Source organism: Pistacia vera, unplaced genomic scaffold (genome assembly GCF_008641045.1).
Source record: "Pistacia vera cultivar Batoury unplaced genomic scaffold, PisVer_v2 Contig467, whole genome shotgun sequence".
NCBI classification, from domain to species: Eukaryota; Viridiplantae; Streptophyta; class Magnoliopsida; order Sapindales; family Anacardiaceae; genus Pistacia; species Pistacia vera.
Window position 1 is genome coordinate 1,078,901 of NW_022196298.1, and position 27,131 is coordinate 1,106,031.

Here is a 27,131-nt window from a genome sequence, read left to right on the forward strand (position 1 = left end):
TGATAAAGATTAAATTATGAAAACAAAGTTTTATTGTAGTCAAATTTGTAGATTCAATATTTATTGTAGCCTCAGGGATATATGACGTGAACAAAATTCAGCAACTCTAAATTCTAAAGAAATTAACTTACGATCAATTTAGGGCTTCAATCGTCAAAGAGACTGAGATCTGACAGAGTTGAGTGAGAGACACTGGCCGTTGTGCGTGTTTGAGTGAAAGAGACCGAGAGAGTTGAGCGAGAGAGAGTGACTGAGTGAGAGACTGAGCCGGGATCTAGTCTGAGAGTTTGAGTGACTGTGTGTAAGACTGTGAGGTCTGTGCGACTGTGCGTGACTGCGTGTTCTAGCGAGGCAGCGAGAGCCGAGAGAGACTGAGACTCTAAGAGTGAGAGAGACAGAAAGTGTGTGAGGTCTGTGCTATGCTTGACTGCGTGTTGCCGTGTTCCAGCGAGAGAGACTGAGAGTGAGAGAGAGTGAGAGACAGGCTTTCGACTTCCGAGTTCCGGCGAGAGCCGAGAGATTGAGACGAGTGAGAGAGACAAAGTTGAGTAATTGAGTTAATTGTGACATTGTGTTAGACTTAGGGTTATTGTTAGTTGTTACACTCAAAAGTCAAAATGACGTAGTTTTGTAAAATCCGGATTGGATTCGGATATTCGAATTTGTAACATTCCCAATCCGGTATCCGATCCGAATATTTGGATTTTTTAAAATAACGATCCGTATCCGATCCGAATTTTCGGATATCCGATTTTTACGGATTGGAGCGGATCGGATCTGTATCGGATATCAGATATCAGATATCAGATTTTTTTGCACAGTCCTAATTCTAGTAGCCAATTTCGATAGAGTTAACGTCAAGGGTAGTATTTACATAAATTTTTAAATAATACGAGTGTGCTTTGTGACAAAAAACACTAAACTTGGCACACGTATGATAATTTAAATAAATTCAAGGATAACAAGTGAAATTTACTAAGAGATAGATGTAATTAACATTTATTTCTATAGGATTCTCAAATAAGGGAATTAAGGTGGGAATTAAAAAGTTGTCACTAATTACATCACCATATATATCACACGATGCATCTCACAGAGACTTAGGAGATGGCACGTCTAAAAGTCACCAAAGCAATGACCTCTCTTTTCCTTGTTTCCCACAGGAGTCCCCTGTTTCACTAATTTCTAGACCTGACCAAATCAAACCTTTGAAAACTTTTCTTCACTCCAAGCCCACCATGAAACTTAAACCAAACCACAAAACATTACCCCAAAATTTCCATTTTCTTCACCGTAAATCGTCCCTTTTTCAACTATTTCAAAACCCTAATTCTCTCTTCACCATGTCTTTCGCTTTCAGTAACCGCAAAACCACTCTTCTTTAGACCCAAAAACACACCCTTTATGATCTGCTTTCTTTCCCACAGCACAATGTCCGATGATATGTTGATACATTTTTCTTCAAACTCTTCGAACCAGTCAGACCAGTCTCTCCCCACTAAAATTGCTAAGCTCGAAGCTCGCATGGTCGGCAAGGCTCCTGCCCAGCAGCCGCAGCAACAGCAGCAGCAGAACACTTGGGCCTCTGTTTCTACGGCTACAAGATCCGTTGCTGCTGATGACATGGACCAGGCCTCAACTTCTAGTGATTCGGATGATGATGTAAGCTTCAATTCTGTCTAGAGTTTCTTGATCTTGTGTATGGTGTATTATGTATATTGAATTGTTGGAATTCTATTTTTTTTTTTTTAATTTAATTCTAGTGCTAGGACGTGTTTCAAATTGGGGCTGGAGTTGAATAATGGTAAACGAACGCTTTTGTTGGTTAATGTAGAGATTTATTAGCAGAGAAAGGCTGATGGTTCTTTTAAGTACAACCGTTTATGTAATATAGGTTTTGTGTTACTCTAATTAGTCAGAATTAAGTCAAGCGAACTCTTACAAATGAGAGTTTTAATTAGCGAGTGTGGTGGTGGCTGTTCTAGTGATGATGCTAGCTTAGGTCTTTTGAATGGGTTGATTATTATGCAGATATCAGCTGAGATAAAAATGAGTTTAATCCCAACTTATGCGAGCTACTTAATTCAGTATCCAGTAATTTTCCTATTTCAAAGAATGAGCTGGTTCAATAATAAAGCAGAAGTGATGTGATTGAGATGTTCCTTATCACGAGGGACACGGTGTTGAGGGAATTATAAGATTGTTAAATGATGGCATTGATAGAACTGAATAATGTGTAACGTAATGAGATTTTATGATCAGCCAGTAATCTATAGTTAGAATGAATAATATATTTTTTTTGGAGGCATGTGCATGTTTTTAGTTATAAATTGGAGTTTTCAAGTTGATGAGATTGTTTCCATACTTGGGTTAAGATGATGCACGTGTGGTTTGTCTGCTTGTGTGTGAATGTATATCTACGTCTGCGTTGTAAGATGCCTTTCTAAATAAATGATGATATAAATGCTTGGGAACAATTGGTGTTGATATAAATGCTTGGGAACAATTGGTGTTTTCATTTCCTTATGAATGATTTCGAATTTGCTAATTGTTGGCCAAAAATTGTAGCTGTTAGTACCTTTTTGGTCTTATTACTTATGTTTCAATCTCTTCATGAAATGATTCCCAGATCGGAGGGGAATTTCTGATTCAAGCCAACACTCAAAAGCGCCAGAAACTTCAAGAAGATGAGAACTCGGCTGTTTTTGAACGTGTAGGGGTAGGTTGATGATTTAAAATCCAGTTCAGTTGGAAGTTTGGTATTAATATTTTATCTAAGTTATTGGTTGTTCTTTCATTATCAATTTTGTGTTCACACATTTTCTCAAATTCAAATGTTTTCTTTCATGAGCCTTTTATTTAATTTTCCGATTTACATATGAAATAATGAGGCAATCTAATGGCGATATTCTCATGGCACTGATTAATATGTTAATGCACTTCAACAATAAATTCTCTCCTTGTTTTGTATTTGGAAAATGATTACATGCTAATGCTTGATTAAAACTGAACCAGGCAGTGGTTGATGGAAGGCAAAAGATTTCTGAAACCGTTGAGGCCAAGGTAGGTTTAGATGTAAATAGGAAAAAACATGGTCGTGGTAGGGGGAATTCTGTTTCAGGCAGAGGTCGTGGTTCCAGAAATGAACAAGCAAGACCCCAAATATCTGCTACAACAGTTTCACCTTCAAATGGTCAGCCTGAGAATTCCTATCATAAGGTATGTTTTACTAGTACGAGTTACTCTGATTTCTTTCCTTATCTTTTGTTTTTATCTGAAGTTATCATCATCATCAATGTTATTGTCACACTTAGTTATGGTTGTGAAATCAGATTATCTTCAGTTTCAATTACAAAAGAGACTTTCTAATTGTAAAGAATTGAGTAGACCTCTCTGTATTTTACATAAAATGAAAATGGAATCCCTTTCATTCAGTTTAGAGCTCATAATGTTTTGCTGAATGTTTGCACCACAATTTTTGCAAAGAAGATTTCGTTAATATTTCTCTTCCCTTCCTTCGTAGATTTTCCTTTGCCTTTCATCTACACCTTTCTTTCAAAATGCATTTTTCATTAAAAAATTACATGTATTAACTACTATCTTTCATATCCATTCTGCAGGATAATAGGCCCAAAGAACAGTTTCGGATTGACAATAATGCATCATTAGAGGTATGTCTTGTGGAAATGTTGACAAAACCTTTGCAAAAACACCCTTGCTTTTCTTGTGTTGAGGAAATATATTTTTTTCATATTTTTCTGATGGGCCCTCATCATGTATGGGGTTACCTTTTTCTTTGTTTTTTGTCAATATGCACAGCAAGGTTTTGATATTAAAGATTCTAATTCCTTTATTTGTTAACTTAAATTAGGAGGAGGTCACATCTTTACGTGCAAAAGTTGCAACATTAGAGGAGGACCTGCGTAAATCCCATCAAGAGGTCTTTGATTATCAAAATCTTTGCCGCCAATTAGAAAAGGTGCATAAATGTTATCTATGATGAATTATATAGGGTTTTGCTCCTATTTCTGATGTTATATTCTAATATTAATTGTGATTTGCATAGGAATTGAAAGACCTTAAAGATTATGAACAACAAATGAAGCCAAAGGTGTGTATTCTCAAAGACTTCTACTACTGCATTTCTAACATCTGCTTATTTTAGTTGTTTGATTTATGAACTTGTCGAAATCTCTATATATATTTTATACACTATTGCTACAGTTTCAGTTTTCATGGCAAACTATGTGCTAAGTGTTAATTGATCTCTCTCTTTCCACTGTTATACTTACTATATATATGCATTGTGTTATTTTATGGGTTGTCATTTGTCAAGCTAGCTGCGGTTTTGTTGCTTGGACATTTAATGTTTTGGGTCTTGTTCTTTACATGTTCAATATGCTGATGGTTAAAAGTACAATTTGTACAGTCCCATTGTATTAAGTTGAATATGGTTATTACTTTCCATTGTAACTCTGAAAGATTTACTCTTACTAAAATATCTTAAAGTTTCACAACTCATGGTAATTCTATTCTAGATCTCTAATAATTAAACAATGATTTTTGAAAAAAGGAAAAATGTAACTGCTATGTAATCACACTATCACAGCCTCAGCATGGGAATTTTTTTATGGTGTCTAAAAGTAGTACACAGATGGGCTCCTGATTTTTTATTCTTTGTGGACACCTGGTCCATGAGGGTATCTCTTCACATTTTGCTAATTTAGCACAAATTTTATGGTAGAACTGTCAATATAGAGCCTAATGGGCTAGCTTACATACGGTGGGAAAGTGAGGGATACTTGGAATTTTGCTTTTCCATTGCTTTTCAAGCTTTCAAAATAGATAATCTACAGATTTTGATGAATGTCGAAGGATAACTCTATGTTTCAATGACAACTGCAGTGTTGCTGTCTGCATTGAATTCTTTGATAGTGCCTTTTTTTTTATTTTCAAAATCTGCTTAAGAGCTTTGATCATGCACATACTTAATTTTCTTTCCAGAAAAACCATTTGGTGGTAAGACACAATAGTTGTTGTATGAATGTGTTAAATGTCAATACTAGTACTATTCTGTTGTAACTGTTATCAATTTTTGTGTTCTTTCTCTTATGCAGAGGACAAAAATAATATCTGATTTATTGATATCCGTTTCAAAAGCTGAGAGACAGGAAGCTAGGCTGAAAGTACGCCAAGATTCTGTGAGACTTGGCAATGTCGGTGTAATCAGGTATATCATTATTTCTTAAGCTTGTAAATGTTCTTGAATGTGTTCGTCATGCTCCATTTGTTGCTCAATTTGGGTGACAGAAAAGACTAAAGGAGTTGAAAAAGCAAAAAGAACCAGTATATCGTGCTGTTTGACTGCCCAATGGAAACAAGACGTTAAAAGATTTATAATTATAATTGCTTTAAAAGCATCCAAAAATTGATGGGAGAACCTTTTATAAATGTTCTGATATAATAGACGAGAGCCTGTAAGTCATTTTACATGTTGGTCTTTGCCAAGACTTGCAACATGTTTTTAGTTTTTGTTGCCAAATTCATCATGAAATCTGAGTCCAATTCATTAAGAAATTTAGCTTCTCTCCATTGCAGAGCTGGAACCATCATATCTGAGACATGGGAGGATGGGCAAGCATTGAAAGATCTAAATGCTCATCTTGTATGTTCTCATCTTTTTTCTCTTTTTCACTTCTTGGAACCAGTTGAATTTCTTCATATGCAAATGAAATCTTCTTTGTGGCTTTCTCATTTTGAGTTATTGTTCATGCGGTCCTTTTTTGTGCCTTTTCTTTAGCTGAATCAAACAATTTAAATTTCTTGTATTTTTTAAGATTGGGGATGACAAAAAAGAGCATTAACTATATAAATTTGGCCTATTATCTCTAGAATTAACCTGCAGTAAGTTGTTTTCTTGCCTTGCTGGGTTTGATTTAAAAACGTAAATTTTTTGTTGCTTTCCTGGATAGTTACTCTTGCTTTTGTTGATAATAACCTGTTGGTGTGGGAAATATGTTAATGTTGTCTTGTTTGGTTTACTTATTGTATACTTTTAGTTAAATTCCTCTGTCTCTGTCTCTTGTCTGTCTGTCTGTCTGTCTGTCTCTCTCTCTCTCTCTCTCTCTCTCTCTCTCTCTCTCTCTCTATTTCTTTGCATCTATGATGTTGAGCAAGAAGAGGAAACAAGTGGGCTTTATTTTGGGGGATTAGGAACGAGAGGCATAGTGGGATAAAGCTCTGTTTTTGGTTTTCCTTTGGGCCTTGGTGTCAAAAGAGTTTCAGGATACATATTCCTTTTTCATTCATTTAAAATGAGAGGGGACTTTGAATAACAACTTCCCTTGCTATTTCTTTTTTAGTGAACTGCTTGTTCATATTCATTTATTTTTAATAATTTTTCATATGAAAAATAAAAAGGAATCCCGAGGTGATCATGGTTCATTTGGTCTTAATTTTGAGACATTCAGACTGAGATTAATTGTTTTTTAGATGTCCAAGACTCTGTTCAAGAGTAGCCTATGATGTATATCAGTATTTTTCAGGTCTTTTTTTTCCAATTCCAATTTCTGGTATTCTTGTTTAGTACTTGCTGTGTGGTTGGGCTTTCTTTTGGTACTTGAACCAAACTATACTCAGATTTTGAAACCTAGAAAATGGACATGGTTTATTTTTGTCTAGTTTATGAGATTTTTTTTCGGATTTCTTCTAAAATTTTGATCCTTCTACCACCCTTATCTTATTTTACCCAGTCCGTTCCAAATTACAATTTTTTTTTTATCTGTGTGCTTTGATTGATTTGGATCTTTTTTGGTATTCTCTTTCTTTTTCAGAGACAATTGTTAGAAACTAAGGAGGCTGTTGAGCGCCAACGGAAGTCACTAAAGAAAAGGCAATCTGGTAAAACATCTTTCAACAATTAAAATTCATGCTTTCCTACACTTGGTGTATTGTTTCCGGTAGTTTCTAAACGTAATTCACGAATACAGCCATCCTTATATCGAGTTAGGGAGAGGACTTCTCAAAGATGTTTGTGTCACCCTAATCTAAAGCTCTTTTAAGTTGTTTGATTCTTCAATAGGCCTCTATAGCTGTGCACTGAATTTGATAATATAATTTACTTCATGTTATTCCTTCAGCTAAATATCAATGCATTATTCTTTACAACCTCTCTTTCCCCCACCCCCTCTTGTCTCTCTTCCTCATGGTTCCTCATTCATGTGGGTAAACCATGCTGGCATCGTTTGTATGGGTATTATTCTGGACATAACTAAGCTACGTGCCTGCTATCTGGTCTAATTGTTGCTGTATATATCATAATGCAAGCATTTTTATATTCATACTTTACACTATATTCTTGTTTATCTAGGTTGGGTATGTGGATTCTGAATCATCTGTCAACCCCAAGGGTTGGGCATTGTGGTGAAAGCCCTTGGTTTCAACTAAAAGGTCAAGGGCTTGTCTTGATATATTAGTGGATGCTGTCAGAATTGTGTTTGATGCCTTGAGTTATCCCATTGTCATATCAACTTGTTTAGTTGTCTGCTATCTGGTCAAATTGTTGCTGTACATATCATACTGCAAGTTTTCTTATATTTATACTTCACACTACATTCTTGTTTATCTGAGTTGGGGATGTGGATTCTGAATCCTCTGTCAACCCCAAGGGTTGGGCATTATGGTAAAAGCCCTTGGTTTCAACTAAAAGGTCAAGGGCTCAAATCCCTTTGAGGCATCTACTTGAGATATATATCCTACAACTTCCATAGCTAATAAGATTGTAGGGTCCAGAAGTAGTTCCCAGATTATAACTCCATGAACATGCAATGAGAGGTCGAGAGATTCTAGGTATCTCAGTCATCATTGTTTCTTTGGCAACATTCTGGATGCTAACCGTGTTTACTATTGTTTGAAGACAAGGGTGATACAGTGGAAACAGAATCAGGAATACAAGAAGAAGATTTCTTCATTCAGGATGAGATTTATAAATCCCGTCTAGCAAGCATCAAACGTGTAAGTTAGCCTCTTATGTATGATTTGTATTTTCAGGATTTCTATATTATTAATTTTATGGTCATTGATTTTAAGAATTACTTTCTTAGCTGAAGCAAATGGTAAATAAGAAAATTAATTATGAAAGATATTCCTAAATAATTTTATTTTCCTAAATTTTTGTCCCACATCAATCTCCCCACTTAGATAGAACTTGTCATTGAGTTATATTAAGAATCAGGAGGATATGGCTTCAATTAAATTGTTAAGTCATCTGGTCAATTGAAGACATAATCTTCCTCATCATTTTTTCCCAGAGATATCGTGTTTCTTGTATTTCAGTTTTGACAAATGCATTCTGGCATATATGAGATATTTCTTGACATTTGGTTTGACTTCAAATTCAATTTCTGGTATGTTCTCAACCCTTATATTTGATTTGTCAATCAACTAAGAAAATGTAGAAAAAATTATTCCTCTTCTTTAAAAGTTTTGGGCACATCTTAATTATAGTCACTCGTCAATTTTCTTGGCATGACATATATATGAACTATTGATCTTGTCTATACCACACAAAACTCTATTCCTTTCATCTGCTTCTATAGTAATGTCTACATCTTCATAACGATTTTCTTGCTCATGATCAAGTTCTTTTACATCTTTAGAGTGTACATCTTCTACTACTATGTTCGCCATCTACCCACAATCATAAATAGATGAATTTACATAGACTATATGTCGTGTAAAAGATCATTCTCATGAACCATTGTCCATGATCCACCTCGTCTGCCTAAACTTGATCTAGGTTATGTTTCTTATTGCCACAAGGCCAAAGTGTAGCCAATTTTAGCATGCGTTCTATCCTTTCATGTCACTTATCATGGGTATGGAAAACTACCCAAAGACCTGCCTTCCTGATCTGCACAACTGGATTGGTTATTGGTATTTGCCATCAGACTGATCAAGGCTTTGGTACCACTTGATGTTGCAGAAAAGATATAAAGTAAAACTCAATTCAAAAGAATTTTATTCCTTGAGGAGCAAAACAATTGAAATAGTATTACCAAGGAAGTAATTGAGATGACAAGACTAATGCTTATCTCTTCTGCTTAGAGTGACTCATATATTTACTAATCTCCAAAGTGTAAAATTAAGATCTTACTTAAGGAAAGAGAAATGATGAAAGTAAAATAAAACAGAAATTCTAATTCTTTAAGACAGGTTGAGTAAGAAAATAAAATAAGAAGAATAACTAACGTAAATTTTTTTCCTACATCAATTTCACTACTCTTGTTCAAATATGTCCTTTATGATTTAGTTGCTGGATATTTTGTAGGAGGAAGAAATTGTTTTGCGAGAGAGAGATCGTTATGAGCTAGAAAAGGGAAGGCTTATTCGTGAAATGAAACGCATACGAGATGAGGATGGCTCTCGTTTTAACAATTTTCAGATTCTGAACCACAGATATGCACTCTTAAATCTTCTTGGGAAAGGAGGATTCAGTGAGGTTTACAAGGTCAGGATTTTGAGCATTACTCTCTGTAGATGGTTATCCTATTTTTGGCACAAATATAACCAAGGCTTCTATTTGATAGAAGTTTAGAGCAATTCCTTGCCAATGTTGGCAATTGTAAAATTATACCTTTTTGCAGTGATTTGAAGTAAGAAATTTCCAGCAGGCTTATGACTTGGTAGAGCATAGATACGTCGCATGTAAGCTTCATGGTCTGAATGCTCAATGGAGCGAAGATAAGAAGCAAAGTTACATACGGCATGCTATTCGGGAGTACAATATTCACAAGACTTTGGTGCATCATCACATTGTTCGGCTCTGGGACACTTTTGAGATTGACCAGAATACATTTTGTACTGTATTGGAGTACTGTAGTGGTATACATACTCTTAACTCAATTTCATAAAATCTGAATGTCTTATTTAGTTACAAGGAAGTGAAGAAATCGATCTCTGGTTAGAACAATAATTAAACTCAGAGAACCTACCTTCCCTACTTACATATTTGCATCTTTTTATTTTCAGGGAAAGATCTTGATGCTGTTCTGAAAGCAACACCTGTATTGCCTGAGAGGGAAGCTAGAATAATCATTGTTCAGATATTTCAGGGCCTTATCTACTTGAATAAAAGAGCACAGAAGATTATACATTATGATTTGAAACCTGGGAATGTCCTATTTGATGAGTTTGGTGTTGCAAAAGTGACCGATTTTGGTCTTAGCAAGATAGTGGAGGATGATGTTGGATCCCAGGGTATGGAACTTACGTCCCAGGGAGCTGGAACATATTGGTGAGTGATGCAGTACAGCATCTATATTTGGATGACTGAAGTTTCATTATTCTTCCTGTTTAAAGATGCCGGGTTTGCTAACTGAGAAATCCTCTTTGTCAATTGCTTTTTCAATTTCAAGAGTATTCTTCGTTAATTTTTTTAATCCTTTGTAGGAAAGAGTTTTATACCATTCTTATCCTCTTGCTGTAACCTTTATTTTTAGCGCATTCATTTATAACTTGATCACTGAATTTAGATATATTCTCAGAAAAATTGAATTAGTTTCAAATGATGTTCCTCTTGATATTGTATGTTTAGGTATTTGCCTCCAGAGTGCTTCGAGCTCAGCAAGACCCCTCTTATTTCGTCGAAGGTCAGTGACTTCAACCACACCCATATCCCCTCACTCTGTGTATACATGTAAATGAATAAATGCATATAAAGTGGAGCAAATGCCTCCCCTGCTATGTTGATTACTCCAACTTATGTGGCATTTCTACCTTTACAGAGTATCTGTACTGTGTACCTTACAGTTGGTCTCTCGAGGCACATGGTGCTCCAAATAACTCACTCTTTGTTATATACTCTATTTGTAGTCTGTCTTTGACATGCTATTTTCTGGGAAACAGGTGGATGTTTGGTCAGCTGGTATTCTATTTTACCAAATGCTTTTTGGTCGACGCCCTTTTGGGCATGATCAGACGCAAGAACGGATACTTCGTGAAGACACAATTATTAAAGCTCGCAAGGTTGAATTCCCCTCAAGGCCTGCTGTCTCAAATGAGGCAAAGGTGAGTTCCACCTCATTTCGGTAGTTACTGCTGCATGTTTTCATTTTTCAAATTTCTTCGTGCTTTGGAATAGAAGACGCTAGTGATGCATTTCTTCATTTCCTTTCTCGGATATTCCATGCAGGACTTAATTCGGCGGTGCCTAACATACAATCAAGCAGAAAGGCCAGATGTTTTAACTCTTGCACAAGAACCTTATCTCACTTACTTAAAGAAGTAACAATACATACAGACAGACAGCTGAAGGGACTGCAGAGCAGGGAGGTTGTCGGTAAACTTTGAATTGAAGAGATCTTATTGTAATAGCCTATGGAATTTTGTATAGGTTGTAAATAATCCTTTTTGTTTGTTTATTTTCCTGCTCTTTGTGACCCAACAGTTTAGTGGTTTTTGTTATCTTTTAAGTTCGTTTAATTTGTTTTGCTGTATGGTTTTGTTTTGTGGATGGCCTTCTTCCTTATCTTCAAAAGGGAAATATAGAGAAATTGGTAGAGAAAATATGTCTAGGCATCTACTTGAGATATATATCCTACAACTTCCATAGCTATTAAGATTGTAGGGTCCAGAAGTAGTTCCCAGATTATAACTCCATGAACATGCAATGAGAGGTCGAGAGATTCTAGGTATCTCAGTCATCATTGTTTCTTTGGCAACATTCTGGATGCTAACTGTGTTTACTATTGTTTGAAGACAAGGGTGATACAGTGGAAACAGAATCAGGAATACAAGAAGAAGATTTCTTCATTCAGGATGAGATTTATAAATCCCGTCTAGCAAGCATCAAACGTGTAAGTTAGCCTCTTATGTATGATTTGTATTTTCAGGATTTCTATATTATTAATTTTATGGTCATTGATTTTAAGAATTACTTTCTTAGCTGAAGCAAATGGTAAATAAGAAAATTAATTATGAAAGATATTCCTAAATAATTTTATTTTCCTAAATTTTTGTCCCACATCAATCTCCCCACTTAGATAGAACTTGTCATTGAGTTATATTAAGAATCAGGAGGATATGGCTTCAATTAAATTGTTAAGTCATCTGGTCAATTGAAGACATAATCTTCATCATCATTTTTTCCCAGAGATATCGTGTTTCTTGTCTTTCAGTTTTGACGAATGCATTCTGGCATATATGAGATATTTCTTGACATTTGGTTTGACTTCAAATTCAATTTCTGGTATGTTCTCAACCCTTATATTTGATTTGTCAATCAACTAAGAAAATGTAGAAAAAATTATTCCTCTTCTTTAAAAGTTTTGGGCATATCTTAATTATAGTCACTCGTCAATTTTCTTGGCATGACATATATATGAACTATTGATCTTGTCTACACCACACAAAACTCTATTCCTTTCATCTGCTTCTATAGTAATGTCTACATCTTCATAACGATTTTCTTGCTCATGATCAAGTTCTTTTACATCTTTAGAGTGTACATCTTCTACTACTATGTTCGCCATCTACCCACAATCATAAATAGATGAATTTACATAGACTATATGTCGTGTAAAAGATCATTCTCATGAACCATTGTCCATGATCCACCTCGTCTGCCTAAACTTGATCTAGGTTACGTTTCTTATTGCCACAAGGCCAAAGTGTAGCCAATTTTAGCATGTGTTCTATCCTTTCATGTCACTTATCATGGGTATGGAAAACTACCTAAAGGCCTGCCTTCCTGATCTGCACAACTGGATTGGTTATTGGTATTTGCCATCAGACTGATCAAGGCTTTGGTACCACTTGATGTTGCAGAAAAGATATAAAGTAAAACTCAATTCAAAAGAATTTTATTCCTTGAGGAGCAAAACAATTGAAATAGTATTACCAAGGAAGTAATTGAGATGACAAGACTAATGCTTATCTCTTCTGCTTAGAGTGACTCATATATTTACTAATCTCCAAAGTGTAAAATTAAGATCTTACTTAAGGAAAGAGAAATGATGAAAGTAAAATAAAACAGAAATTCTAATTCTTTAAGACAGGTTGAGTAAGAAAATAAAATAAGAAGAATAACTAACGTAAATTTTTTTCCTACATCAATTTCACTACTCTTGTTCAAATATGTCCTTTATGATTTAGTTGCTGGATATTTTGTAGGAGGAAGAAATTGTTTTGCGAGAGAGAGATCGTTATGAGCTAGAAAAGGGAAGGCTTATTCGTGAAATGAAACGCATACGAGATGAGGATGGCTCTCGTTTTAACAATTTTCAGATTCTGAACCACAGATATGCACTCTTAAATCTTCTTGGGAAAGGAGGATTCAGTGAGGTTTACAAGGTCAGGATTTTGAGCATTACTCTCTGTAGATGGTTATCCTATTTTTGGCACAAATATAACCAAGGCTTCTATTTGATAGAAGTTTAGAGCAATTCCTTGCCAATGTTGGCAATTGTAAAATTATACCTTTTTGCAGTGATTTGAAGTAAGAAATTTCCAGCAGGCTTATGACTTGGTAGAGCATAGATACGTCGCATGTAAGCTTCATGGTCTGAATGCTCAATGGAGCGAAGATAAGAAGCAAAGTTACATACGGCATGCTATTCGGGAGTACAATATTCACAAGACTTTGGTGCATCATCACATTGTTCGGCTCTGGGACACTTTTGAGATTGACCAGAATACATTTTGTACTGTATTGGAGTACTGTAGTGGTATACATACTCTTAACTCAATTTCATAAAATCTGAATGTCTTATTTAGTTACAAGGAAGTGAAGAAATCGATCTCTGGTTAGAACAATAATTAAACTCAGAGAACCTACCTTCCCTACTTACATATTTGCATCTTTTTATTTTCAGGGAAAGATCTTGATGCTGTTCTGAAAGCAACACCTGTATTGCCTGAGAGGGAAGCTAGAATAATCATTGTTCAGATATTTCAGGGCCTTATCTACTTGAATAAAAGAGCACAGAAGATTATACATTATGATTTGAAACCTGGGAATGTCCTATTTGATGAGTTTGGTGTTGCAAAAGTGACCGATTTTGGTCTTAGCAAGATAGTGGAGGATGATGTTGGATCCCAGGGTATGGAACTTACGTCCCAGGGAGCTGGAACATATTGGTGAGTGATGCAGTACAGCATCTATATTTGGATGACTGAAGTTTCATTATTCTTCCTGTTTAAAGATGCCGGGTTTGCTAACTGAGAAATCCTCTTTGTCAATTGCTTTTTCAATTTCAAGAGTATTCTTCGTTAATTTTTTTAATCCTTTGTAGGAAAGAGTTTTATACCATTCTTATCCTCTTGCTGTAACCTTTATTTTTAGCGCATTCATTTATAACTTGATCACTGAATTTAGATATATTCTCAGAAAAATTGAATTAGTTTCAAATGATGTTCCTCTTGATATTGTATGTTTAGGTATTTGCCTCCAGAGTGCTTCGAGCTCAGCAAGACCCCTCTTATTTCGTCGAAGGTCAGTGACTTCAACCACACCCATATCCCCTCACTCTGTGTATACATGTAAATGAATAAATGCATATAAAGTGGAGCAAATGCCTCCCCTGCTATGTTGATTACTCCAACTTATGTGGCATTTCTACCTTTACAGAGTATCTGTACTGTGTACCTTACAGTTGGTCTCTCGAGGCACATGGTGCTCCAAATAACTCACTCTTTGTTATATACTCTATTTGTAGTCTGTCTTTGACATGCTATTTTCTGGGAAACAGGTGGATGTTTGGTCAGCTGGTATTCTATTTTACCAAATGCTTTTTGGTCGACGCCCTTTTGGGCATGATCAGACGCAAGAACGGATACTTCGTGAAGACACAATTATTAAAGCTCGCAAGGTTGAATTCCCCTCAAGGCCTGCTGTCTCAAATGAGGCAAAGGTGAGTTCCACCTCATTTCGGTAGTTACTGCTGCATGTTTTCATTTTTCAAATTTCTTCGTGCTTTGGAATAGAAGACGCTAGTGATGCATTTCTTCATTTCCTTTCTCGGATATTCCATGCAGGACTTAATTCGGCGGTGCCTAACATACAATCAAGCAGAAAGGCCAGATGTTTTAACTCTTGCACAAGAACCTTATCTCACTTACTTAAAGAAGTAACAATACATACAGACAGACAGCTGAAGGGACTGCAGAGCAGGGAGGTTGTCGGTAAACTTTGAATTGAAGAGATCTTATTGTAATAGCCTATGGAATTTTGTATAGGTTGTAAATAATCCTTTTTGTTTGTTTATTTTCCTGCTCTTTGTGACCCAACAGTTTAGTGGTTTTTGTTATCTTTTAAGTTCGTTTAATTTGTTTTGCTGTATGGTTTTGTTTTGTGGATGGCCTTCTTCCTTATCTTCAAAAGGGAAATATAGAGAAATTGGTAGAGAAAATATGGGCGCGTTGCCCCCCTCTTCTTCTTTTTATTTTTATATAAATTATTAACCAAACATCCCTCCCCAGCCCTATTTTGAGACTAACAAGTAACAACAATTCAACTCCTAGAATCTATATATTTATATAATGCTGAAGCATACTGTTTCTTCTAACGCCACGTAGGATTGATATATGATCATCATGTAGGATGTCGTTAATTAGTCCACGTGTTTGCTGTTTATTGGGCTTGCTATAATAGAGATTATTCACATGCATTCAATTAATATATTCAATACAAATCTTTCATATCCCTCTTTTAATTTGATAAATTACTAATGATTTGCTTGTGTGTTATTGATTTCCATGAATATTAAGAGATTGTTATAATAGAAATTATTCACATGCATTCAATTAATGTATTCAATACAAATTTTTCACATTTTTCTTTTAATTTGAGATCTTTCATATTCTTCTTTTAATTTGATAAAGATATGACGTATTTTTTACATTCATCAAATTCAATAATACATTTTATTAATCCATTAATATTCAAGTTTCATTCATGTATATTAATTACTATTATTAATTAATATTAATATTTTTGTACCCCTTCACATTCAATTAATTATTATTAATATTAATATATCTTTACCCATTCACATTCAATTAAACAAAAATATCAAACCTAATAACGAAAAATGTTTTTTTATAAAACGTATTATCATTTAACATTTAATATAAATCTGAAAATTTTAAACTCATCCAATAACAATAAAACATTTAAATCAAAATAACCATAACCAATAACATGCAAACACTTACTAAAAAATATCAAAAGTCATATTAATTAGCAATAATCCAATTACATTGAACATAACACNTTGTTAGTAAAGTGATAAGTTTAACTTTAGATAATGCAAGTTCTAATAGTAAAGTTATAGATTATTTTCAAAGTAATTATCCTTTATATAACAATTTCAAGTTTTTTCACCAACGTTGTGCATGCCATGTTATTAATTTAATTGTGAAAAGTGGTATGAAAATAATTAAAGAAAATATTAATAGAAGTAGAGATTGTTTAGCTTGGATTACTAGTAGTAATAAAATAAATGCTGAATTTTAAGACGCTTGTATAAAATCAAATATGTCTCCTAGAACTTTTGCATTAGACATGCCTGTTAGATGGAATAATACTTATTTAATGCTTGATTCATGTTTATCTTATGCTAATATAATTAGTTATTTTGTAGCAAATAATAGATGTCCTCATTATTTGGTAGAAAATGATTGGCAAATAGCTAAAATATTTCATTCTTTTTTTAAAACTTTTTACCAATCTATTTTACAACTTTTTGGTGTGTATTATCTTACTAGTCCATTGGTAATACATATAATTATAAAAATTTCCGAATTATTTATAAAAAACAAAGACAATGTAATTTTAAATGCACCAATAAAGGCAATTGAATTTTTTTTTTTTAAATATTGGGAACCCATTCATTTTCTTTATTGTTTAGGTACTATATTTGATCCTAGAATTAAATTAGTACGTTTAGAAAATGGTTTTGACAATTTATGTGAAACTTTACAAACCAAAGTATATGGCAATCAAATAGGAGAGGTAAAAAATACACTTTTTGAAGTATATTTTCAGTATGAAAACAGGTATGGGAACCCGCAAAGAGGCAAAACATCCAGGGAAGTTGCATCAGAAGAAACAAATGAAGACTTCTACTCTTGGGGTGCACTGAATAGGCCGAAGAGGACCCGAATCCGAAGCACAACCTCCTCTTCAGAAGCTCCACCAACAACAGCAACTAATGTACTGTCTTCCATGCAGTCGTAGAGTAATGAGCTTCAACAATAGTTGGCAACCCCTGAAATGTTACCAGTAAATCCATAACAGAGAGCCAACATTGATCTCTTAGACTATTGGAGAGCTAGAAAATGTATTTTTCCAATATTATCAAGACTTGCCTTGGATGTTTTCGCTGTTCCTGTCTCAACCGTCTCACCCGAACAAACATTTAGTGCAAGTGGAAGAATTTTAAATGAAAGGAGGATTAAACTTTCACCACAAATGATTGAAGTCCTCACATGTCTTCGAGATTGGGAACGGTCGCGCCATCAAGGTTAATACGAGGTTGTCGACGATACTTTAATAGAATCATTTCAATTTTATAATATAGATGATACGGATGAGGGAGGTTCTAGTGAACCCCAAAATTAGTTGTTTTGTAAATTGTAAACTAATTGTCAATTATTGCACTCTTTTTTCCTTACCAAGTTTTTGTCCTATTGGATTTTTCTTGGTGAGGTTTTTAACGAGGTAATAATTATTGTAATTTCTTATTTTATTTTTTAATAAATGAATAAATTTAATTATTCTTATATTACAATTTTAATGTATTAAAATTGAATTAATATTTGGAATGTTAACCAAAAATAATAATAATAATAATAATTTAATTATTGATATTTGAAAAGAAATTAACAATTAACTAAAAACAATTACATTTATTTATTTATAAATTGTTAATTATTCATTTGAAAAGTTAATTAAACATTTAAACTTAAACAAAATAAAACAAAATAAATTAAAAAAAAATCAAAAAGAGGGTTAACCCGGCCCAACCCGTGGCCTAACCCGGTGGGTTAGGGTTGGCGATCTGGGTTGGGCCAGCCAATTTCCTAACATTGGCGGGCCTAACTCGGCCTACCAATGTTATAGGGTGGGTCAGGACCGACCCGCCATTAACAGCAACCTGCTGAGGGTCGGGCCGGGCGGGTTGCTTTTCCACCTCTAATTGTGTCTTTTGACTTCAATTTTGAGCATAAAAGAAGGATTTTGACATGGAAAAACTATCCAAGGGATTTATGAATGTAAAATATAAAAGTTCTCTCAAAAAGGTGGAAAATGACAGCAAAGAAAAATCTAAAGAGGTGACTGGATTATAATGCTTGCGAAAGAAGTGATTTTGATTTTTTTAGGGTGATTTGTATGGTGTTTAGGGGTCTGATTTCATAGCTATGGTATTTGGAAATGATAGATGTAGGGTTTGAGTGTTTAGGTTTGATGGGAAATGGTTAAGTTTTGAAACGTGATGGGCGGGAACTTGCCATTTCGCTTTAGAGTAAACAACTTTTTTCCACCCAAGGTTTGCTTTAATGACACTTTTTTACCAAAAAAGTTTCAAAATATCACTTTCCCACCGAAAGTTTATATTTCATTTACTACCTATAATACACTTTCCGATTTGGCGGCCAATAGAGAACAAACTCGATCTAGACTGTTGTGACTTTTGAAGAAAGGATGCTGGTGAGTCTTTTGGTGGTGGCATGCTAGATTTTGGTAGTCGGAATTGGTTGGAATATGACTTAGGAGGGGCAGTTGTGCGTTTCACAGATTGCTCGATTGTTGACAATTAACGGGGTTGGTGAGAGTAAGGTTTGAGGGATTTGGGTGAGTGATGATTGGGGAAGAGAATAATGGTAGTTTGGGGTCATAAAGATGTTGAAATCGGACAGCGATTGGTTGGACTATAAACTTTGAGTGAGAAAGTAGTATTTTTTGGTGGAAAAGTGTCATTAAGGCAAACCTTAGGGTGGGAAAAGACATTTACTCTTTCGCTTTACCTTGGGTGGGAACATATCGATAGCTCATACGTATATAATTTTATGAAATTAAGAGTTAATTTGTGAATTAGAGATTATTTTATCTTATAAATTATTGTTTTATTATTTCCATTAAACTAAAAGACGTAGATGTCCTTTGCTTGTTTCTTTTCAGTAAAAGACTTGTCAATAATTTACGTATTTTGGCTAGTTTTTTTTTTTTAAAATTTGGTGTACGGCGTAAATAAAGAGAGAAGGTTTTTAACCCGATCGTCGAGAGTATTTGATAAGTGCACTTTTACACAGAATCATCAACTTACGTATACTATTTTATTAAAATACTCAAAAAAGACCCAAATGTCAAATCTTTCAGTTTAGGTACATTTAACAGTTAATCGGAGTTAACTTTAACAGAAAAAATAAAAAGTCTTAGGCTGCGTTTGTCTCACATTTGGGAATACTACTTTTAGTATTCCCAAAAAAGTTAAACAGTAAAATACCCAAAAATTCAGATTTTTGGGAATACTACTCCCAAAATTATTCAACTTTTTTTAAACCCCTTAAATTTGATAATTTAATTAAATACCCCTAAATATTTTTTTTAAATTACAAAAACACCCCAATAATCCACATTTACCAGATTTCGGCCACCACCACCGGAAAATGGCCGGAATCTGGTAGAATTGCGAAGTAAAAAATAAATACATACTTCATGTTAGTGTGTGACTCTAACTGCCGATATTTGGAGTGGTAAGCTAAACAAGATTATATTTGTATAACTAGTCATTATTTTGATAATGAATTTAAATATAAATCTTTATTAGGATTTAGATTAATGGATGTTGATCATAGTGATGAACAATTTATAATAAAATTGTTGAAGTTTTAGAAGACTATGTATTGTTAGTAAAGTGATAAGTTTAACTTTAGATAATGCAAGTTCTAATAGTAAAGTTATAGATTATTTTCAAAGTAATTATCCTTTATATACAATTTCAAGTTTTTTCACCAACGTTGTGCATGCCATGTTATTAATTTAATTGTGAAAAGTGGTATGAAAATAATTAAAAAAATTAATAGAAGTAGAGATTGTTTAGCTTGGATTACTAGTAGTAATAAAATAAATGCTGAATTTTAAGACGCTTGTATAAAATCAAATATGTCTCCTAGAACTTTTGCATTAGACATGCCTGTTAGATGGAATAATACTTATTTAATGCTTGATTCGTTTATCTTATGCTAATATAATTAGTTATTTTGTAGCAAATATAGATGTCCTCATTATTTGGTAAAATGATTGGCAAATAGCTAAAATATTTCATTCTTTTTTAAAACTTTTTACCAATCTATTTTAACTTTTTGGTGTGTATTTCTTACTAGTCCATTGGTATACTATAATTATAAAATTTCCGAATTATTTAAAAAACAAAGACAATGTAATTTTAAATGCACCAATAAGGCAATTGAATTTTTTTTTTTTAAATATTGGGAACCCATTCATTTTCTTTATTGTTTAGGTACTATTTTGTCTAGATTAATTGTACGTTTAGAAATGGTTTTGACAATTTATGTGAAACTTTACAAACCAAAGTATATGGCAATCAAATAGGAGAGGTAAAAAATACACTTTTTGAAGTAATTTTCAGTATGAAAACAGGTATGGGAACCCGCAAAGAGGCAAAACATCCAGGGAAGTTGCATCAGAAGAAACAAATGAAGACTTCTACTCTTGGGGTGCACTGAATAGGCCGAAGAGGACCCGAATCCGAAGCACAACCTCCTCTTCAAAGAATAATTCTATAGTAGAGCTAGAGCATTGAGTAGAAGGGTTATTAAATAATTCTATAGTAGAGCCAGAGCATTGAGTAGAAGGGTTATTAATTCACCTCTATAAAAGCTATTATACTGCTATTTAATTAAAAATTCAATTAACTAACATGAACCTTTCTAATGATTATCAATGATAGATATAAGAATAATATTAAATACACAATTTTTTTTTTACAAACTAACATGACATAAAGTGAATAGATGATTTTATACAAAATGTTAAATCAATTAATTGTATAAATGATATAACAATGAAGAGTTGTGTCATATCAATTTGTATGCAAGAGCTTATATACGAAATTTATATATGTAACAGAAATGTGTTTTGGTCTTTTCCTTATTTTATTAATTCAGATGCTCACATGTAACACGAATTTTGATTCTTACACCTTGTTAGAATTCTTTTGATACAACTTTCTCTCTTATTATCCGTTGGTGGCTTTTTGGTATTTTTGAAAAGATTAACAAAAGATAATAACATATAGTGAAATATGAATTACAAATTGAGAGGTTCACTATTGGCTTGGGCCTAATGGTGGTTCACTACACCGCTTTTTCTTGGACATTGACCACGTTTTTAATTAATGTCGAGCCAACCCGCGACCTCCTCATAAGAGTCTACTCCAAGAAGCATTATGTTGTAGTCTTGTCATCACTGTAAAATCAAATAAAGAAGACCGAAGGCGAATTTTATGGAGAAAAGGCATGGGAGTTAAGCATCCAACTAGTTAGTTAAAGCATGCGTGTTTAAGAAACGTTCCAGATAATCAGAATAATGAAATTGAAGCCAAAGAATTTAATAGAAAAATCAGATTTTGAAAATGCATAAAATTCAAGGAAACAGTGTTTTGGTTGACAAACATTGTGTCAAATAGCTTACAAGAAATTTGTAAGGTTTGTGAGATCTTGTCTAGAGCTGGAACAAATGAGCCGAGTTAGACCGGTCAAACCTAACCTGGTCCGTAATGAAGCGAGTTGAACTCGGACCGCAACCCTCGGGTAGGTCAGGTTGCAAAATGGCAACCCGCAACCCGACGGGTTGCTATTTTGTCTCTTTTAAAAGAGACCCGTCAACCCGCCGGGTTGGCCGAAAAACATAAAAAAAAATAAAAATTTAATTTTTTTTTAAATTACCCATTTACCCTTGAAATATAACCGTTTTATAGCCGTTAGAGGGGTCTTTTTCGTCATTTTTCTTTCCCATTTTTTTTTTTATAAATTGGCCCTAAACTCTCACATTTTTCTCACAACTCAAATTCTCTTATTCTTTCATATTCTCTAATCTCAAATCTCTCAATTATTCATTTATTCTCTTAATCTCTTTGTTATCAATTTGCTCGTATTTTAATTTTTATTAGTTTTTGCAATTTTTAATTCATATTTCCAATTTTTCAAATTCCAAATTCCATATTCCAATTCTCTTTCTTTAATTTTTATTTCTTCTACATCAATTTTTTTTTTCAACTACAATGGATATATATTTCTCTCTCATCAATTACAATGATGAAGGAAACTACTATCCTAGTCCTAGTCCCGCTGATTTTACTAACATAAATGCAGGAGAAGATTCAAATAGTCCCGCTTTTTCATTCTCAGAATCTGATACACCTCAAAATATGCCCCCGATTCCAACAGCTCTCGGTGGTTCTAGAAGTCGTCCTTGTAATCGTCGTGCTCGTCCAACTTTATCTCAAGCTGAAACGGGATCATCAACTGCCGTCGAAAGCGAAGACAAACACACATAAGACGTTTGGGCGCATTTCGACAAGTTTTATGAGACAGAAAATGACGGTCAAGTCAAGAAAGCGAGATGCAAATACTGTGGAAATATTTATAAAGCTTATTTAGGTAATAGTACTAGTACTTTAAAAAGGTATGCTAATAAACATATTAATCAACATGGAAATAGAGAAAGCAATCAAACTCAAATAACTAATATGGGTACTAATTGACGTTATAATTCTAATGTATATAGGGAACAGTTAGCTTTATATATTGCTGCAACTGATCAACCTATTAATATGACTGAAGATAAATATTTTGAAAGATTTGTTCAAAATTCATTTTTTCTAGGATTTAGAAGTTATTCTAAAACTGCAACTAGAAATGATTTAATAAGATTGTTTAAAAAAATGAAATTAGAATTAAAAAATAAAATAAACATATTAATCAACATGGAAATAGAGAAAGCAATCAAACTCAAATAACTAATATGGGTACTAATTGACGTTATAATTCTAATATATATAGGGAACAGTTAGCTTTATATATTGCTGCAACTGATCAACCTATTAATATGATTGAAGATAAATATTTTGAAAGATTTGTTCAAAATTCATTTTTTCTAGGATTTAGAAGTTATTCTAAAACTGCAACTAGAAATGATTTAATAAGATTGTTTAAAAAAATGAAATTAGAATTAAAAAATACATCTTGGCATGTTAGTGTGACTCTAACTGCCGATATTTGGAGTGGTAGAGCTAAACAAGATTATATTGTATAACTAGTCCTTATTTTGATAATGAATGTAAATAATAAATCTTTATTAGGATTTAGATTAATGGATGTTGATCATAGTGATGAACACAATTTATATAAAATTGTTGAAGTTTTAGAAGAATATGATATTGTTAGTAAAGTGTAAGTTTAACTTTAGATAATGCAAGTTCTAATAGTAAAGTTATAGATTATTTTCAAAGTAATTACCTTATATAACAATTTCAAGTTTTTTCACCAACGTTGTGCATGCCATGTTATTAATTAATTGTGAAAAGTGGTATGAAATAATTAAAGAAAATATTAATAGAAGTAGAGATTGTTTAGCTTGGATTACTAGTAGTAATAAAATAAATGCTGAATTTTAAGACGCTTGTATAAAATCAAATATGCTCCTAGAACTTTTGCCTTAGACATGCCTGTTAGATGGATAATATTATTTAATGCTGGATTCCTGTTTATCTTATGCTAATATAATTAGTTATTTTGTAGCAAATAATAGATGTCCTCATTTGGTAGAAAATGATTGGCAAATAGCTAAAATATTTCATTCTTTTTTTAAAACTTTTTACCAATCTATTTTAACAACTTTTTGGTGTGTATTATCTACTAGTCCATTGGTAATCATATAATTATAAAAATTTCCGATTATTTATAAAAACAAAGACAATGTAATTTAAATGCACCAATAAAGGCAATTGAATTTTTTTTTTTAAATATGGGAAAACATCATTTTCTTTATGTTTAGGTACTATATTTGATCCTAGAATTAAATAGTACGGTTTAGAAAATGGTTTTGACAATTTATGTGAAACTTTACAAACCAAAGTATATGGCAATCAAATAGGAGAGGTAAAAAATACACTTTTTGGTATATTTTCAGTATGAAACAGGTATGGGAAACCCGCAAAGAGGCAAAACATCAGGGAAGTTGCATCAGAAGAAACAAATGAAGACTTCTACTCTTGGGGTGCACTGAATGGCCGAGAGGACCCGAATCCGAAGCACACATCCTCTTTCAGAAGCTCCACCAACAACAGAACTAATGTACTGTCTTCCATGCAGGCGTAGAGTAAGAGCTTAACAATAGTTGGCAACCCCTGAAATGTTACCAGTAAATCCATAACAGAGAGCCAACATTGATCTCTTAGACTATTGGAGAGCTAGAAAATGTATTTTTCCAATATTATCAGACTTGCCTTGGATGTTTTCGCTGTCCTGTCTCAACCGTCTCACCCGAACAAACATTTAGTGCAAGTGGAAGAATTTTAAATGAAAGGAGGATTAAACTTCACACAAATGATTGAAGTCCTCACATGTCTTCGAGATGGGAACGGTCGCGCCATCAAGGTTAATACGAGGTTGTCGACGATACTTTAATAGAATCATTTCAATTTATAATATGATGATACGGATGAGGGAGGTTCTAGTGAACCCAAAATTAGTTGTTTTGTAAATTGTAAAATAATTGTCAATTATTGCTTTTTTCCTTACCAAGTTTTTGTCTATGGATTTTTCTTGGTGAGGTTTTAACGAGGTAATAATATTGTAATTTCTTATTTTATTTTTAATAAATGAATAAATTAATTATCTTATATTACAATTTTAATGTATTAAATTGAATTAATATTTGAATGTTAACCAAAAATAATAATAATAATAATAATTTAATTATTGATATTTGAAAAGAAATTAACAATTAACTAAAAACAATTACATTTATTTTTATAAATGTTAATTATTCATTTGAAAAGTTAATTAAACATTTAAACTTAAACAAAAAATAAAACAATAAATTAAAAAAAAATCAAAAAGAGGGTTAACCCGGCCCAACCCGTGGCCTAACCGGTGGGTTAGGGTTGGCGATCTGGTTGGGCCAGCCAATTTCCTAACATTGGCGGGCCTAACTCGGCCTACCAATGTTATAGGGTGGGTCAGGACGACCGCCATTAACAGCAACCGCTGAGGGTCGGGCGGGCGGGTTGCTTTTCCACCTCTAATTGTGTCTTTTGACTTCAATTTTGAGATAAAGAAGGATTTGACATGGAAAAACTATCCAAGGGATTTATGAATGTAAAATATAAAAGTTCTCTCAAAAAGGTGGAAATGACAGCAAAGAAAAATCTAAAGAGGTGACTGGATTATAATGCTTGCGAAAGAAGTGATTTTGATTTTTTAGGGTGATTTGTATGGTGTTTAGGGGTCTGATTTAGCTATGGGATTTGGAAATGATAGATGTAGGGTTTGAGTGTTTAGGTTGATGGGAAATGGTTAAGTTTTGAAACGTGATGGGCGGGAACTTGCCATTTCGCTTAGAGTAACAACATTTTTTCACCCCAAGGTTTGCTTTAATGACACTTTTTTACCAAAAAAGTTTCAAAATTCACTTTCCCACCGAAAGTTTATATTTCATTTACTACCTATAATACACTTTCCGATTTGGCGGCCAATAGAGAACAAACTCGATCTAGACTGTGTGTGACTTTTGAAGAAGGATGCGGTGAGTCTTTTGGTGGTGGCATGCTAGATTTTGGTAGTCGGAATTGGTGGAATATGACTTAGAGGGGCAGTTGTGCGTTTCACAGATTGCTCGATGTTGACAATTAACGGGGTTGGTGAGAGTAAGGTTGAGGGATTTGGGTGAGTGATGATGGGGAAGAGAATAATGGTAGTTGGGGTCATAAAGATGTTGAAATCGGACAGCGATTGGTTGGACTATAAACTTTGAGTGAGAAAGTAGTATTTTTTGGTGGAAAAGTATTAAGGCAAACCTTAGGGTGGGAAAAGAATTTACTCTTTCGCTTTACTTGGTGGGAACATATCGATAGCTATAAGTATATAATTTTATGAAATTAAGAGTTAATTTGTGAATTAGAGATTATTTTATCTTATAAATTATTGTTTTATTTTCCATTAAACTAAAAGACGTAGATGTCCTTTGCTTGTTTCTTTTCAGTAAAAGACTTGTCAATAATTTACGTATTTTGGCTAGTTTTTTTTTTTAAAATTTGGTGTACGGCGTAAATAAAGAGAGAAGGTTTTTAACCCGATCGTCGAGAGTATTTTGATAAGTGCACTTTTACACAGAATCATCAACTTACGTATACTATTTATTAAAATACTCAAAAAAGACCCAAATGTCAAATCTTTCAGTTTAGGTACATTTAACAGTTAATCGGAGTTAACTTTAACAGAAAAAATAAAAAGTCTTAGGCTGCGTTTGTCTCACATTTGGGAATACTACTTTTAGTATTCCCAAAAAAGTTAAACAGTAAAATACCCAAAAATTCAGATTTGGGAATACTCTCCAAAATTATTCAACTTTTTTTAAACCCCTTAATTTGATAATTTAATTAAATACCCTAAATATTTTTTTAAAATACAAAAACACCCCAATATCCACATTTACCAGATTTCGGCCACCACCACCGGAAAATGGCGGAATTGGTAGAATGGCGCACTACCGGCTGAATCTGGGGACGTGCGCCGATCTAGCCTTTTCCGGCCGATCCACGGTGGATCTGGCCGAAAAAGGCCAGATCTAAGGCCAAAGATCTGGCCGTTGACGGCCAGATTCTTGGCCGTACACTCTGTCACGACGGCCAACAAACGGTCATCGTTGACCCATCAACGACGACCGTTTGTTGGGTCGGTTGAGAGCAAATACGGCCAGATCTGGCCGTTGACGGCCAGATCTGAACGTAGATCTGGCCTTTTCCGGCCAGATCCACCGTGGATCTGGCCGGAAAAGGCCATAGCGACGCATGACCGGCAAGATCCAACGGTCATGCGCCCATACG

At 33.8% G+C, this 27,131-nt stretch overlaps 2 protein-coding genes across 3 annotated transcripts; both read left to right on the forward strand.

Moving 5' to 3' along the window:
* Positions 1 to 1,114: 1,114 nt before the first annotated feature.
* Positions 1,115 to 11,481, forward strand: LOC116145776 (serine/threonine-protein kinase TOUSLED). 2 transcript variants are annotated; one of them, XM_031431219.1, is made up of 16 exons: positions 1,115 to 1,662; positions 2,630 to 2,719; positions 3,016 to 3,219; positions 3,621 to 3,671; positions 3,872 to 3,979; positions 4,067 to 4,111; positions 5,118 to 5,230; positions 5,599 to 5,665; positions 6,834 to 6,900; positions 7,916 to 8,013; positions 9,329 to 9,508; positions 9,669 to 9,882; positions 10,030 to 10,294; positions 10,595 to 10,649; positions 10,906 to 11,067; positions 11,192 to 11,481. In XM_031431219.1, exons 1-16 carry the CDS (start codon positions 1,405 to 1,407, stop codon positions 11,285 to 11,287), a joined length of 2,073 nt encoding a protein of 690 aa, XP_031287079.1. In that variant the 5' UTR covers positions 1,115 to 1,404; the 3' UTR covers positions 11,288 to 11,481. The 2 variants fall into 2 exon arrangements, with proteins under 2 accessions (XP_031287079.1, XP_031287080.1); XM_031431220.1 differs by having other exon boundaries at positions 9,672 to 9,882.
* A 187-nt stretch (positions 11,482 to 11,668) lies between these two features.
* Positions 11,669 to 15,323, forward strand: LOC116145799 (serine/threonine-protein kinase TOUSLED-like). Its single transcript, XM_031431240.1, has 8 exons — positions 11,669 to 11,690; positions 11,758 to 11,855; positions 13,171 to 13,350; positions 13,514 to 13,724; positions 13,872 to 14,136; positions 14,437 to 14,491; positions 14,748 to 14,909; positions 15,034 to 15,323. The coding sequence occupies exons 1-8, from the start codon at positions 11,669 to 11,671 to the stop codon at positions 15,127 to 15,129; spliced, it is 1,089 nt and encodes a 362-aa protein (XP_031287100.1). The 3' UTR covers positions 15,130 to 15,323.
* The last annotated feature ends 11,808 nt before the right edge of the window (positions 15,324 to 27,131 follow it).

What these genes read in the sequence shown, in the direction of transcription:
- LOC116145776 (XM_031431219.1), top strand. Translation starts at nt 1,405, where the DNA reads ATGATCTGCTTTCTTTCCCACAGCACAATGTCCGATGATATGTTGATA. An exon ending in ACAATAATGCATCATTAGAG is followed by an intron (nt 3,672 to 3,871) that starts GTATGTCTTGTG and finishes AACTTAAATTAG; the next exon opens with GAGGAGGTCACATCTTTACG. An exon ending in ACTAAAGAAAAGGCAATCTG is followed by an intron (nt 6,901 to 7,915) that starts GTAAAACATCTT and finishes TATTGTTTGAAG; the next exon opens with ACAAGGGTGATACAGTGGAA.
- LOC116145799 (XM_031431240.1), top strand. Translation starts at nt 11,669, where the DNA reads ATGAGAGGTCGAGAGATTCTAG. An exon ending in GTCTAGCAAGCATCAAACGT is followed by an intron (nt 11,856 to 13,170) that starts GTAAGTTAGCCT and finishes GATATTTTGTAG; the next exon opens with GAGGAAGAAATTGTTTTGCG. An exon ending in GATTCAGTGAGGTTTACAAG is followed by an intron (nt 13,351 to 13,513) that starts GTCAGGATTTTG and finishes AATTTCCAGCAG; the next exon opens with GCTTATGACTTGGTAGAGCA.